We start from the raw sequence: 15,909 nt of genomic DNA, 5'->3' as shown, positions 1-15,909 counted from the left end.
TTTATTATTATTATGTACCCATGTAACATTTACTTGATGAAACCAATAAAATACTGAAAAGAAAAAAAAATTGGATTCAAGACTGTTACAGGAGCTGACTGCATGGATTCATTAATCAAAATGACGCCACTCTTCCACTCCCCTCACTACTTTACCTCCTCATTTCTAATAATCCTTGGTGAGGTGGATGCCTCAGGAAATTGTTTCTTTTTCCTCTCTATACAATTTGGCATACAAATAGGACCAACTCTTCCAGTAGGTCCACAAAAGGTGCATGCCTTGGCAATGTGGTGCACCTCGTTCGGTCAGCACTGGTCCAAGCAATCAGGTGGAATGCAAACAAGAACAGCATCCTGGCATGAAACAGCTGACAGTCCACAGCCCAGCTAATGGGAATGCTCCTACAATACCAGTATGTCCTGCAGGATGCTTGTCTGCCAGGCTGACCCCTGGCTTCCCATGGGATGGCACGGCATGGGCCATCTGGGATGCATACCTCCAAACAATGAGTGAGTACCTGGTAGGATGACCACCATGGTGAAAACACTAGCCAAAGAAAGGGCTGTGGTACGACAAATCAAGGGAAAGCTGGATGCACTACCTGCTCGCAAAGGTGGTACTAGTGCTGTTGTCAGTGAGACATGCTGCACACATATCCCAGGCAAGTCGGAGAAACCATGTAAATGAGTTGGTGACCAACAAAAAAAAGATAGGGGGCCAGTTCCCGCAGTATGACACTCCATAGGAAAACAATGAGCCTTCCGGTCTCTGTAAAGTTGGTAGGCTGCTGTTATTGTCTAAAACAATACCTTTATCTTTCTGTTGTGCCCTATTATTGTGCTGTTATTCAAAAGACATTTGCACTGTATCTATCATTGGAAATAATGTATTTACTGTTTGAAAAAATGTATTTACCTTCTGTAACAATGTAGTATTTTTTTTTCTTTCCTTCTGTAGTGTTTTTACCTTTTGTAGATGATTGGCGAGTGGTGTGTCTTCCAAGGGGTGGAATGTAATGTGGATTTTGGAGGGGCATGTGCCTTCTCCATCTCTAATTAGGTGAGAATGTCGATTGTGGAGGATCACGTGACCTCTCCATCTGGAAATTAGTTGGATGTTGTATCACCTGCCAATCAAGGTTGGACTCTTCCCACCCATTAGTGCACAACTGACCATTGGCCCCTTTAAATTATTTAGTGATTTCCTGGGATGGACTCACCAGCTTACTGCACTTTAAAAGTCCACCACGTGCAGCAGCTCATTCTCTTTGTATTTTGGTCCTGACAACGAATGCTGCTCAATGCCAGGTGGTGAACTGTGGATATCGCTGGAGGAGTCGTTAGTCAAGTGTGCACCACACTGAGAGGCAGACTGTAGCATTGAGCTGTACCCTATTGGATCAGGCATCCGGATTACGTGTTGAAGTCCCTGTCTAGTAAGAGTGTGCTAGTTACTGAATATGGGTGAGAGAGTAAGCAGCCACTGGTATCGGAGATCACTGTATCTGATGACTGTTTATATTGTTTGAAGTACCGATGTTGTTTTGTGTCTTCCCTATTACTATCTCCCCATGAGTGCAATAAAGATCATCCTTTATTTGTTTAGCCTGCGTTTGGACTCGTTTTTCTGTGAACCTCCCGAACCTGATTTGATCACATGTAACAGATGGGAACTATTCTCGATATATGGTGAGGGTTAAACCACAAGAAAGAAATTAAAATAGTGGAATTGGACTCCGCTGCACTCAACATTAGAGCATATGCAGAAATTATCTAGTGAAAATATGCAGAATAGATTTTCATGTTAATCTCGGCCTATATATATATATATATATGTACAACTTGCAACCTCAGGACAGACACTGGCTCATGACAAAATGTTCCGGTATCAGGATTACAAGAAATTATACTGTTAGCAAGAGGTCAGTCAACAAGAAACAAACTGAAGAGAAAAATATTCTACTGGCAGTAAAATAATATTTCAGTTGATTAAAAACATTTTTAAAAATTCATGCTATCACAGAATATAAACTTGCTGTGGAAGGAAAACTTAGAAAGAAACTTTGTCACTTAGTCTCATGTAATTGATGCATTTTGGGGGAGAGTTGTCTTATGCATCACATCACAGGTAAAGAGAGAGCACTACCATACTTATCAAAATGTCGGAACAACAACAACAACACTCAGATTGAAAGTCAACATAGCAAATACAATACCTTACATTGCAATATGTACTAACTTTTTACAAAATAGTTTCAAGATTAAATTTTGATCCTAAAGTTCAGAGGACATCACACACCACTTGTATTTCATATTTGATCTGACTACTGGTGAAATACTATTGTTTGTTTATCCTTACCACAAACTATTGTCAGGATCTGCAAAGAAACATAATTCAGTGAGAAAGGAAATAAAAACACGCATGAGCTGACTTGTCCACATATTTTATAGGATACATATAAGATGTATTTCTTAAAAATTCAACTTACCAGTTTTTCAAACATTCTGGAGTTATATTCAGCCATTTTCTTTCTTAAACCCTAATTTTATCTGTGAAATTCACCATGGTGAAATTGGCATGTGTTTTACTCAAAAGAATTTTTGCTGCTGCTCTTGGAATTCCCCTACATCATATTTCCACTGCAATTGCAAAGTCTCTATTGGCTCATGAAATAACACCAGACTTCATTTTCCTGCCAGCAGCATGAGTAATGAACAGAACACAGTTGTGGGAAGGGCTATCACAGCTCATTGCATATCACTCAAACTGCTTACATCAAAATGTGCAACAATTTTAAGTCAAAATCCGATAAAGAAGTAAAGAAGGTCTTTTCAAAACACATAACTAACCATTTTATTTCTGAAAGACTGTTTGCAGAAGAACCTACTCACTGTACCAGGTGTAATGTGAAGATAAATGAATTTGGAACGTTTGATGAATTGCACTGGGTTTAAGCCAATGTGTTAGAAATTACCATCACCAATGCTCCATGGAGACAACTCTGACAGAATACCTGTGTACCTGTTGTTAGATTACCGGCAATCATCAAATTCTAAGAGATGCTCAGAAAATAGAGAAGACATAGCAGGTCAAGCTGCATCTGACAAAAGAAAATTTCTTGTCGTGGATGCTGCTTAATTCTGCTGAGTGCTCCCAACACTTCATATTGTTGGCATTTGTTGCTTTTCTGATAGACAGGTAAGTATTATTTTGATTGAAACCTGAAACTGCAAGTCCCAGGATCCAGCAGATAAATAGGAAACTGTTGGATTGCCAATTTCACTGTCAGGTTTGAGAGCTTTTACCCATTTTTCAAGAATAACTCCTTGATGCACAGTTATTTTAAATCACACTACAAATCAATGTCCTTGGAACTCAAATGCCTATTCCCTTTGAAAAGGATGAGTCAATCAAGCTGTACCAACAAAGTTTTTCAGCATCAGCCATGGACAGTAATGATAATTTTCCATGATTTCTTCTGTAACCAAGCATGAAGGGTCCAACTCAAAAAACTCTCAGCTGCACAATATTTATCCTTGTGACCAAACTTAAATGTATTATTTTAACAATAAATACAAATTAAAAACACTGCAGATACTGGAAATCTGAAATCAAATCAGAAAATGGTGGAAAAACTCAACAGGTCAGGCAGCAGCTGTGAAAGATAAACAGTTAATGTTTTGGGTCAAAAAATCTAATCAGAACTAAAGAGAGAGGAACCAATTTGGTCCAAGGCAGTGGTTTTCAAACTGCCTCCCTAAACTCACATTCCACTTTAAGTATTCCTTATGCCATAGATGCTCTGTGATTAGTAAGGGATTGCTTAAGGTGGTATGTGAGTGGAAAGAAAAAGTTTGAAAATCACTAATTGACTCGTTATGTGCACAGTTTCATAATTCCAAAGGAAATGGGTCATTGAAAAATGCTCTCAAGCAAAATATTTCAGTTGCAATTGGGTCTAGAGCAGTGATTCTCAACCTTCCCTTCCCACTCACAAACCACCTTAAGCAACACCTTACTAATCACAGAGCACTTAGGTGGAATATGAGTGTGTGTGGCGGGGGGGGGGGGGGCAGTGTTTGAAAACCACTGGTCTAAGCAGAAGAGAATGAGGGAGGGCCTGGATCTATTTTAATACTGTATGCCCATCATCTACTCTCAATAGAGTAGTTCATTAATGAACCAATCATGGGTGAACAGGAAACCTCCTCACTGATTAAGTGACATAATTGAGATTCTAATCAATGGGTTCCCTAAATTGGTCTCGATACATTCTATTTAGATAACCCACTCTAATGGTGCCAATGCAATTGATTTGATTAACCTTATGCTAAAGGCATTAATACCAAAGTTTCCATTTTTGTATCCCAACCAGAATGATGTGTTTAGTTTAATTCTCCATTAGACTAGGAACAAAACCTCTTGTTTTTAGAGTTCTGTCAAAAAATGTTCGAAGTGAGTTCATTGTACAACTATAATGAACAGATGCACCAAAATTCTTACTTGCTGCAAACAAACAGATATGCAAGATACACCAATAATATATTAGCATTATTCTACAACAAATAAATCTGTCCCTTGATATCAAGAAAATAAACAATATTCTTCTATTTGTGTTTCCTTGTAAAATTCCCATGATAAATTCAGGGTACTTGAAAGCACGAGATTATAGATAAAATAGGCTGAAGTCAGCATGGCTTCCTAGGGAGTTCTTTGAGGAAGTAATGAGCACGACAGACAAAGAAGTCAGGGGATCTTTACTTGGAATTTCAGGCCTTTGGCAAGGCTGCTGAACAAGATTGGCGCCTACTTTTCCCTTTATGCTTAATAATCAACTTTTGAAGTTGTGGAAACAGAAAGGAATTAAATTGGTAAAAGATTGTTGTGAAGCAGGATATTTTATTTCTTTCCAAAGAATGGAGGAGATATATGAAATATCAAATATTCTTTTTTCTTATTATCAAGACAAAGCATAATTGTTGGATAATTTTGGGCACATGTTACAGTTATCTAGGTAGACTAAGATTAGCTCTAGCTGTGGCTAGAAAATGTTTGGCAATTGCTTGGGAAAATGAGGCTAATTTGAGTATACAGTATGGCATTTGGAAATGAGATCTTGTATTCTGTTGGAAAAGATCATAGTGGCTACTACGGTAGAGCTACTGAAGTAATACAAAAAACACACGCCAGACTAGTCAACTGAAGACTAGTTTATTCAGGATTTACAGGCTTCTTTTATATACTGCATGTCTCGGGCTCCATGGGACAAGGTAGGACATCACTATGAGATTGCTGCCAATCCACGGGACCGGCAGCCTTGTAAGTGTCCCGCGCCTTCCGGTGGGAGACTCAATAGTTCAACGTGCCGTTCCTCAGCACTCAGTATCTCTCGTGTTGGTGAGTATGCAGCGTCCATATTATGGTCCTGCATGCCCACAGAACCGCGCCGGTGAGTTCTCGTTGCCGCGCTGTGCGCCCACTCGGCCTGCTACTTAGCCACTACATCACCCCCTCCCCCACCAGAATTATCGTCAGAAATTAAAGTTGCATGTGCCTTTGGAGGATGCCCACCCCATTTGGGCTGGGGCATTAAATGGGTTCAGTGGGATTGACATGGGCAGGCTTGAGTCTGTCTCCACTCAACAGCTGCGAATGTACCCCAATGTCCAAAATAAACACAACTCCGTCCCTCTCAATCACACGGAAATGGCCCTCATATGGTCGTTGTACAAAAATGGGCCATGCCAGTTGGTTTCTCACTGGTGATACCGCGTCAAAGTTGCTGAAGGACATCCAAGTCAGAGTTGGTTGCGAAATGAATGTACCCTGGAACTGAAAAGACTGTACCATAAACCACCATCTCTGCAGATGATGCAAACTCCTAGTATAACCCATGGCAACTCATCAACCCAATTGGGTCCTGTGAGATGGGCCTTAAGCGCGGACTTTAGTTGCCATACCACAAGGCCGTTGGACTATGGATGGTATGCCGTAATGTGGTGCAGGTATGTGCCATAAAAGCACGCAAAGGCAGACCATAATGCAGAGGTGAATTGTACTCCGCGGTCTGGTTATGTGCATTGGGACACCAAATCTAGCGATCCAATTGATGATGAATGTCCTAGCACATGTTTCAGTGTCATGGGATGGCCTCTGTCTGCGCGTGGAACGGTCCACCACTGTTAAAATGTATCTCATGTTCTGAGATACTGGCAATGGCCTGAACAGGTCCACATGCACATGTTTGAACCTCCTGTGTACCGCTGGAAAAGGCTAAAGAGGTGCCTTGATGTGTCGCTGAATTTTGGCCGTCTGGCAGGAGGCGCATGTATGTGCCCATTGTGTGACGTCTTTTCTTAGTCCATGCCATATGTATTTATTTGACACGAGCTTGACTGACATTCTGATGGATGGATGAGACAAGCCGTGTATCTGGTCGAAAAGGCGTCGCTTCCATGATGCCGGAATTAATGGTCGAGCATAGCCCAAAGACACGTTACAAAGAAGGGTTGGGCCGCCCTATTGTGGTGCCACCCATTGTATGTCCAGGTTAATAATGGCCGTACTGTGTGCCTGAACATTGGGGTATATGGCCTGTGCACTGGCCAATTCAGGAATGTCAATTCCACCCTGAATATGGTATACAGTAGGTCTGGAGAGCATATGTACAACGAGATTGTCTTTCCCTGAAATATGGCGCAGGTCATTGTGAATTCTGAAATGTATGATAAGTGACACTGCTGTCTTGCCGACCATGGATCCGCTATTTTGCTGAAGGCAAAAATGAGTGGCTTATGACCCGTAAACACAATGAAATGGCAACCTTCCAAAATATATCGGAAGTTCCGTGTGGCTAGATACAATGCCAACAGTTCCTGATCAAATGTACTATATTTCACTTCCACTGGCCTAAATGCCTGCTGAAGAAAGCGAGGGGTTGATAATGACCTACGGCGGTACTCAAGGCATCAGTGCTAAGACCCAGGGTTGGGATGGGTGAGCATTGTTGCTTTGGCAGTCGTAAATGCAACCTCCGCCTCTGATGTCCAAGTAATGTCCCTGTGCTTGGCGGAGACGATCTGGATCTGTGGCTGAAGAATGTGACCAGCTGCAGGAATAAACCAGTGATAGTAGTTTATCATGCCCAGAAATTTCTGCAGTCCCTTAACCATGGTAGGTTTGGAAAAAGCACGGACTACATCTACCTTGCTACCGTGATCTTGTGTCCTAGGAAGTTGGGGTGGATCTGCCAAATTGCCATTTGCCAGGGTTCCTCCAGCCGTTGGAAAAGGTGGCGCAAATGCAGGTGGTGATCTTGCTCAGCTTGACTGGCTACGAGGATATCATCCAAGTAAATGTATGCAAATTCCAAATCCCTGCCTAAAGCGTTCATTGGTCACTGGAAGGTTTGAGCAGCATTTTTCAATCCAAACGGCATTCTAGAAATTCAAAAAGCCCAAAGGGGTAATAATTGCTGTTTTAGGAAAATCACTCTTATGGATAGGTATCTGATGATATCGCTTGACCAGATCAACCTTGGAAAAAATGTGGCAATGGTGTACATGGGCAGCGAAATCCTGTATATGAGGAATTGAGTACCGGTTGGGTGTAGTAACATTATTAAGCCTACGGTAATCGCCGCAGGGTCTCCATCCACCTGTTTTCTTGAGTACCATGTGTAATGGAGATGCCCAAGGACTGTTGGAGCATCAAATGATACTCAACTCCTCCATTGCTGTAAACTCTGCCTTTGCCTGCAGCAGTTTATCAGGTGGAAGAAGACGAGCCCTGGCATGAATTAGTGGGCCTGAAGTGTCTATATAATGAGACACACCATGGGTTGTGTTTGAAGCATTGAAATTAGGATTGAGAATACAGGGAAATTCGCTAAGCAGGGCAGCATAGGCATTCTTGTGCAGCGTATGTACCCCGAGCTGGGAAACACTCCCTTTGCTGCATGCCAGCAGGTAAAAGTGGTGGCATGAACCAATTTCTTCCGTTTCACGTCCACCAGTAAGTCATGGAATCGTTAAAGGTCCCCACCCAAAATTGGCAGAGCAACAGAGGCTAAGATGCAATTCCAATGGAATGTGGTCCCACCTATTCCAGTTGTAATCCGTCTCGAGCTGAAGCTTGGAATGGTAGTTACATTCGCAGCTCAAAAAGCCAGGTGTTGTTGTTTATGCATCCTTTCAAAATAGGTCGGCGGGAGTAAACTGACCTCAGCACCTGTGTCTACAGGAAACTTGCACTTACCCATATCGTCTTGAAGGTATAATAGGCCCATATTTGCACCAGCTGCCGAGGCCACTACTGGCAGCCAGCTCTTTTTGTTTCCCGCCTTTTTTCTATAATAGGTACAAATCTGGACACATTTATGGGCATTTTTCCACAACGGCAATGGTAAAAACACCACTCTAAATGTATATCAGCACATTCCTCCTTCTTTGATTGAACTGCAGATACAGGAGGCTGTAGGACATGGGAGATGTATCTGCTGCCAAAACAGGCTGTATTTAAGCAGACTCTTGTGTAGGAGTATGATAGAGCCTGTCAGCCTTCCGTGCTATGTCATGGGGATGGTGGAAATCCATGCTAGCGATGGGTATGGCGACACGAGCTGGGACCTTTGATAGGAATAGGGTTTCAAAGAGCAGGCAATAAGAATGACCATCCGCCAATGCAAGCATTTCATTCATTAGGTCTGGTGGATTCCTTTCACCCAGGCCTTCCATATTCAAAAGCTGCATGCCGCGCTCATGCCTTATCAATTCCAGTGTATCCAGGAGAAACTGGAGGAACCTGGTGTACTGGTTTTCCGCCGGGGGATTGGCAATAAATTCACTCACTCAAGATGCGGTAGCGACATCCAATGCACCTACAACGTGCCAGAATCTTGTGCTGTTATGCCCTGAAGACGAAACTGGGTTTCAGCCTGAATAAACTAAACCCGAGGTTGATTGGACCAAAAAGGAGGCAAGTGAAGTCCAACTGCGTTAACTGCTGCTGCTTGCTGTAGCTGTGTCCATTATGACTGCAGACTCTGGCTTTGGCTGAATCTTGCAGTCGAGGTCACCAATTGTAGTGGCAACTATGGTAGAGCTACTGAAGTAATACAAAAAACACATGCCAGAGTAGTCAACTGAAGACTGGTTTATTCAGGGTTTACAGGCTTCTTTTGTATACTGTGTGTCCCAGGTTCCATGGGACAAGGTGGGACGTCACTATGAGATTCCTGCCGATCCACAGGACCAGCAGGTTTACATTTAGCCTTGTAAGTGTCCCGCGCCTTCCGGTGGGAGACTCAATAGCTCAACGTGCCGTTCCTTGGCACTCGTTATCTCTCACATGCGGTGAGTATGCAGCGTTCATATTGTAGTTCTGCATGCCTGCAGAACCCATTGCCTGCGCTGTGCACCCACTTGGCCTGCTACATGGCTGGTACAAGATAACAATTTATGTAATAATTATTCTTTTTTTATTAAAATCTGGAGCCCATATACTGATGGTGTTGCCCCAAACCGTGGCAAATAATCGAAGGGTGTCACGTTATTTGATCTCTTCTTTCTTTCTTTTTTTTTCTTTTTTGGAGTAGTTTAGAGGGGGGTTGGGAGAGGTGGGTGGGTTGGGGTAGGGGTGGGGGGTTGGTAAGGATAAAAAATATAATTTTCTTGTTTTTAACATTCTTCTTCTTCTTTCTTTGGCTTGGCTTCGCGGACGAAGATTTATGGAGGGGGTAAAAGTCCATGTCAGCTGCAGGCTCGATTGTGGCTGACAAGTCCGATGCGGGACAGGCAGACACGGTTGCAGCGGTTGCAGGGGAAAATTGGTTGGTTGGGGTTGGGTGTTGGGTTTTTCCTCCTTTGTCTTTTGTCAGTGAGGTGGGCTCTGCGGTCTTCTTTAAAGGAGGTTGCTGCCTGCCGAACTGCGAGGCGCCAAGATGCACGGTTTGAGGCGTTATCAGCCCACTGGCGGTGGTCAATGTGGCAGGCACCAAGAGATTTCTTTAGGCAGTCCTTGTACCTCTTCTTTGGTGCACCTCTGTCATGGTGGCCAGTGGAGAGCTCGCTATATAACACGATCTTGGGAAGGCGACGGTCCTCCATTCTGGAGACGTGACCCACCCAGCGCAGCTGGATCTTCATCAGCGTGGACTCGATGCTGTCGGCCTCTGCCATCTCGAGTACTTCGATGTTAGGGATGAAGTCGCTCCAATGAATTTTGAGGACGGAGCGGAGACAACGCTGGTGGAAGCGTTCTAGGAGCCGTAGGTGATGCCGGTAGAGGACCCATGATTCGGAGCCGAACAGGAGTTTGGGTATGACAACGGCTCTGTATATGCTAATCTTTGTGAGGTTTTTCAGTTTTTCCAGACTCTTTTGTGTAGTCTTCCAAAGGCGCTATTTGCCTTGGAGAGTCTGTTGTAACATTATTGTTACAATAATAACAATTATTAATTAATCATAATTTATTATAATTAATAAATAAAAATATATAATTGGAGCCTATGTATAACGGGAAAGGCATTAGTATGGTTAGAAAATTGGCTGACGGGTGATGCCAAAGAATGGGAATAAAGGGGGCTTTTCAGGGTGGCTGTTGGTGATTAGTGGATCTGCTACTTTCACGGTCCATGTAAACAAGTTAGATAATGGAATAGATGGCTTTGTGGCCATGTTTGCAGATGATATGAAGAAAAGAGCGGTGCAATTTCCTTCCCTCATCCAGTACTTGAAAATTAAAGCATCAGTAAGAATACTTTCCAGAGAAAAACTGGAAATAATGTAGAGAATGAGGCATTACAGATCCTTCAATGTAATAAACAAACTAATTTTAGTTGTTTAATACTCAAATAGCCACAAATATTCACATTTCAACTTATAACAATAGCCATTCTGGTCATTAATTTAGTTTTCAAGACCAATCACCAGTAGTGGCTTACATTATAACAATGAATAAATATTTTGATTTTGGTAAACTCTATTCAGATCAATTGTGGTTTGAAAGATTAGATAATTTGCCAATAAAATTCAATAAAGGATATTTTACCTTTCTGTATCCAACAAAAAATATGAGACAATATTGTTATACATTTCAGTAGAATCAGTAAACTCAGTTAATCAGTAAACCCATGACTGAAGGGAGATTAAAAATTTCAATTCAGATATTTGCCCCCTTCCCATATTTATGACTGTTAACATCCATTAATTAAAAGTTCCATTGAAAATTCATTCATTTGCTGGAGGAAATTTTCACATCCTTCCTCAGAACATTCGTTCGCAGAAGGCCACATTTCAATCCAGCTTGAAGAGTCCAAGATAAATTCATATCTATTATAAATAATAGAAAAAAAATACTATCAAGCATTCCAATAGTAAAATTAATTATTTGTGGCATGAGTCACTGTGAGGAAATTGTATTTTTTTACTGCTGATCAAAATGACAAATGTACCCTTTTCAATATTGTTTTTGTGAGCATAGAGTAGCAGAATTAACCACAAAATAATTGTTTAACCACTGAACCCCAGCTTTTGTTTTCTTTTTATGTTTTGTTTCTTCGTTTGGGGAATATTTTTGTATTAAAATTTGATTCATTTTCATGTTTGGCCTAGTCAACTCCAGAAACTGAAAATAAAAGCATGCATTTTTCCTCAGTTACACAAAGTACAAGGTCCTAACATATATGTTAATGATTTGAGCCTGAACCAAAAATCTGATCTTTGTCATACAAGTTGATGTTACAAAGAGATTACTTTAATGGGAATTCTTTTGCTCCACGATAAGAAACTGTTGTTATTATTGACTGTGTCAACTATTCAAAGAGTGAACTGATATCCTGAGTTCAACTGTCTCTATGATTGCTAGACAATTAATTTTTTTTAAAGAAATGTACTTTAAATATAACCATAAAACTATGAGACTGTCATTAAAAATGCTAATAATTTTCTATTGTTCAGTAGGGGGAAAAAAATTGATTGTCCTTACAATAAAATGCTTCGCTCTTAACTTCCCCCTGAATTGGCACAATTCTAATTTCCAAGGAAAGGTTCCTTTGAAATGTTGCCCATGACTGTAATGCCCACAGTGAAGGAATAAAATAAGCAAAAAGCTGGATATTATGAAGTATATCATTGTGAGACAACAAAGTTCAATGTATTATTTCCAAATATTTTAATTATTTAAATATCTTTCTATTAATTAATTCCTACCATTGTTATTTTTGATGATAGTCAACAGTAAAGAAAAAGCTATTCACTTGTGTCTAAAATATTAGTCCAAGTAATGCACCAAACAGGAAGTTTTCAAGTTTGGTCCAATGTTTTGGCAGTGACTTCAGATTTCTAGATTTATTTAAAATATCAGCACTTATCTTGGAAGGAATCACAAATATAATCTGGAATAAAACCAATCATTTTGGAATTTTGTTTTGAACAAATGTTTGAAGAATAAACATATAGCCATGACACCAAAGGAGGAAAGATGTCTCAGGTGGAGAAATCAGACAAAAGCAAGTTGTGTACCTCAGAAAATAATAATCAAATACTTACAAAAATCTCCTCCGTAAATTAAATTTCAGGGTAGTTTTTCCCATAATCAAGTATGTTTGTTTTGGGGATAAGTTGACATCCAAACAAGTGTCTTTTTTAACCAGAGTTATAAATGAGTTTTCTCCAACTGCATCAACTGTAAAAAAAAATCAATATAGTCAGGTATTTCAACACCTGGAAATGAAACTTTACGATTTAGAAAAAGTTAAAATTGTTTAAATAGCTATATTTAATACAAGCTACTGTAGTCACAGCAACAGCATTTCCTTTCAAATGTTTATGTAATTTTAAAGACAGAGTTTGTGAATACTTAGCAGCTTAGGCAGTATTTGTGGAGATTGAGACAGATAACAAAAACATAAATTGCAAATGCTAAAAATCCAAAATAAAAGCAGAAAATACTGGATACATTTGGCAAATCAGGCAGCATTTGTGGAAAGCAAAAAGGTGAAGTTTCAGGTCAAAGATCAGAAAATAGATAAAGTTTTAAGTTGCAGGGAAGGACAGGGCAAGGCCAGGGTTGTGTGGTAATAAACTATTGATGAAGTCATTCAATTCAAAGATTAATGAGTGCAGTTAGAGATGAAACAAACAAAGAGACATGTAAAAGTTATGAAATGAGATCTGAGCTGTAATCAATGCCCGACAGGTCAGGCTATGAAAATGGAAAGAGAAAAACTGTTAATATTACTGATGTATAGCCCTTAAGGCTAGAGCTGGATGAGGTCCCGGGAAGAGACATATAAGGCAATTGAACAACTGAAAAGTTGCAAAGCAGCAGGTATGGATGGAATCCCCCCCAGGGGTCTGGAAGGCTGGCGGCAAAACTCTGCTGGGACCAAGGAAAGCTGCCTCAGGACCTTCGTGATGCCATCATCATCACCCTGTACAAAAACAAAGGCGAGAAATCAGACTGCTCAAACTACAGGGGAATCACGCTGCTCTCCATAGCAAGCAAAATCTTCGCTAGGATTCTCCTAAATAGAATAATACCTAGTGTCGCCGTAAATGTTCTGCCAGAATCACAGTGCGGCTTTCGCGCAAACAGAGGAACTACTGACATGGTCTTTGCCCTCAGACAGCTCCAAGAAAAGTGCAGAGAACAAAACAAAGGACTCTACATCACCTTTGTTGACCTCACCAAAGCCTTCGACACCGTGAGTAGGAAAGGGCTTTGGCAAATACTGGAGCGCCTCGGATGCCCCCCAAAGTTCCTCAACGTGGTTATCCAACTGGCCAAAAACCAACAAGGTCGGGTCAGATACAGCAATGAGCTCCCTGAACCCTTCTCCATTAACAATGGCGTGAAGCAAGGCTGCGTTCTCGCACCAACCCTCTTTTCAATCTTCTTCAGCATGATGCTGAACCAAGCCATGAAAGACCTTAACAATGAAGACGCTGTTTACATCCGGTATCGCACGGATGGCAGTCTCTTCAATCTGAGGCGCCTGCAAGCTCACACCAAAACACAAGAGCAACTTGTCCGTGAACTACTCCTTGCAGACAATGCCGCTTTAGTTGCCCATTCAGAGCCAGCTCTTCAGCGCTTGACGTCCTGTTTTGCGGAAACTGCCAAAATGTTTGGCCTGGAAGTCAGCCTGAAGAAAACTGAGGTCCTCCATCAGCCAGCTCCCCACCATGACTACCAGCCCCCCCCCACATCTCCATCGGGCACACAAAACTCAAAACGGTCAACCAGTTTACCTATCTCGGCTGCACCATTTCATCGGATGCAAGGATCGACAACGAGATAGACAATAGACTCGCCAAGGCAAATAGACTACACAAAAGAGTCTGGAAAAACAACCAACTGAAAAACCTCACAAAGATTAGCATATACAGAGCCATTGTCATACCCACACTCCTGTTCGGCTCCGAATCATGGGTCCTCTACCGGCATCACCTACATTCATTGGAGCGACTTCATCTCCAACATCGAAGTACTCGAGATGGCAGAGGCCGACAGCATCGAATCCACGCTGCTGAAGATCAAACTGCGCTGGGTAGGTCACGTCTCCAGAATGGAGGACCATCACCTTCCCAAGATCATGTTATATGGCGAGCTCTCCACTGGCCACCGAGACAGAGGTCCACCAAAGAAGAGGTACAAGGACTGCCTAAAGAAATCTCTTGGTGCCTGCCACATTGACCACCGCCAGTGGGCTGATATCGCCTCAAACCGTGCATCTTGGCGCCTCACAATTCAGCGGGCAGCAACCTCCTTTGAAGAAAACCACAGAGCCCACCTCACTGACAAAAGACAAAGGAGGAAAAACCCAACACCCAACCCCAACCAACCAATTTTCCCTTGTAACTGCTGCAACCGTGTCTGCCTGTCCCACATCGGACTTGTCAGCCACAAACGAGCCTGCAGCTGACGTGGGCATTACCCCTCCATAAATCTTCGTCCACGAAGCCAAGCCAAAGAAGAAAATACTGTACAGAAGAACTGGGCATTTCCTGAACAAACTCTATTCTTGTTCTGACCAAGAGAGGGGAGAAAGATGCGTGGAAAATAAATAATGAGATCACAGATGCTGTCACCTATGGTAGAGGGAAAGTTGGGTACAAGATGAAGGGAAACATCTCAGAGATTTTTCTGTGGGAAGAACCAGCTTGCTCTGGGCATCAGACTGCTTGTAATGGATGTTTCTTGATAACCTGTTCACAAGAGGGAGGGGAAGGAAATATCAGAGATGGACCATAAAAGGCAAACTGGAAATTGGCAGCAAAAGTAAATAAATGTTCAAGTTCTTTGTGTGTGAAGACAACAGCAACATTGTTTTCATCATCATTTAGTGCGACTAAATGATCGAGACAGGGAGGCTTGAGAGGAACTGAAACATGGACTGTTTAATGTTTCCCATAAAAAGTCATAGCATGGGCCTGTGTCTGTTTCTATTGCTACACCTTTGATCTGGAGAAAATGAATGGAATTGCAGGATTGGTTACTAAATACAAAGAATGGGTTTAGCCAAATTAATGAATGTGTAGGTGAATGGCATCTGGTTTGGAAGCAGTAGACAGTTCACATTCCATTCCTGTGTGGGATGCAAGTGCAATGGGTTCAGGAAACTGGAAACTGACACATGGGGCATAAGATGTGTCACAGTGTAAGTGCAATGTGACTCAACAGAGGAGAGGGCATGCAGCCAAGAGAGGAAAATAAAGTACTAATTCAACAGATTATCATTTGTAATCCCTTATGAATGAAATTCTAATACCAGACGCAACTTCTCCTCTGATTTTAATGTGCTGAAGGAATGGTTTTCTTCAAGACCCTTTGGTCTGTTCTTTCTCCCCAAATTTGTTTAAAAAAGTGTAAACATTCTGAGACACAAACTATTTGTAATTCCACAGT

The 15,909-nt window shown here is 41.6% G+C and overlaps 2 protein-coding genes across 2 annotated transcripts in view; both read right to left on the bottom strand.

Moving 5' to 3' along the window:
• Positions 1-10,704, bottom strand: part of LOC138737072 (TNF receptor-associated factor 1-like) — a 49,382-nt gene extending 38,678 nt beyond the window's left edge. The window contains exon 1 of the mRNA XM_069887533.1: positions 2,489-10,704. Coding sequence (XP_069743634.1) covers positions 2,489-2,524 — 36 coding nt within the window. The 5' untranslated portion in view covers positions 2,525-10,704. The remainder of the gene's footprint in view (positions 1-2,488) is intronic.
• Positions 10,705-10,809: 105 nt separating this feature from the next.
• The window catches only part of c5 (complement component 5), a 118,647-nt gene continuing 113,547 nt past the window's right edge, over positions 10,810-15,909 (bottom strand). The window contains exons 40-41 of the mRNA XM_069887522.1: positions 12,549-12,684; positions 10,810-11,330 (exon numbers count right to left, since the gene is read on the bottom strand). Coding sequence (XP_069743623.1) covers positions 11,195-11,330; positions 12,549-12,684 — 272 coding nt within the window. The 3' untranslated portion in view covers positions 10,810-11,194. The remainder of the gene's footprint in view (positions 11,331-12,548; positions 12,685-15,909) is intronic.

The sequence above is a fragment of the Narcine bancroftii genome, chromosome 1, assembly GCF_036971445.1.
Source record: "Narcine bancroftii isolate sNarBan1 chromosome 1, sNarBan1.hap1, whole genome shotgun sequence".
NCBI lineage: Eukaryota > Metazoa > Chordata > Chondrichthyes > Torpediniformes > Narcinidae > Narcine > Narcine bancroftii.
This window is presented reverse-complemented; position numbering and strand designations above follow the sequence as displayed.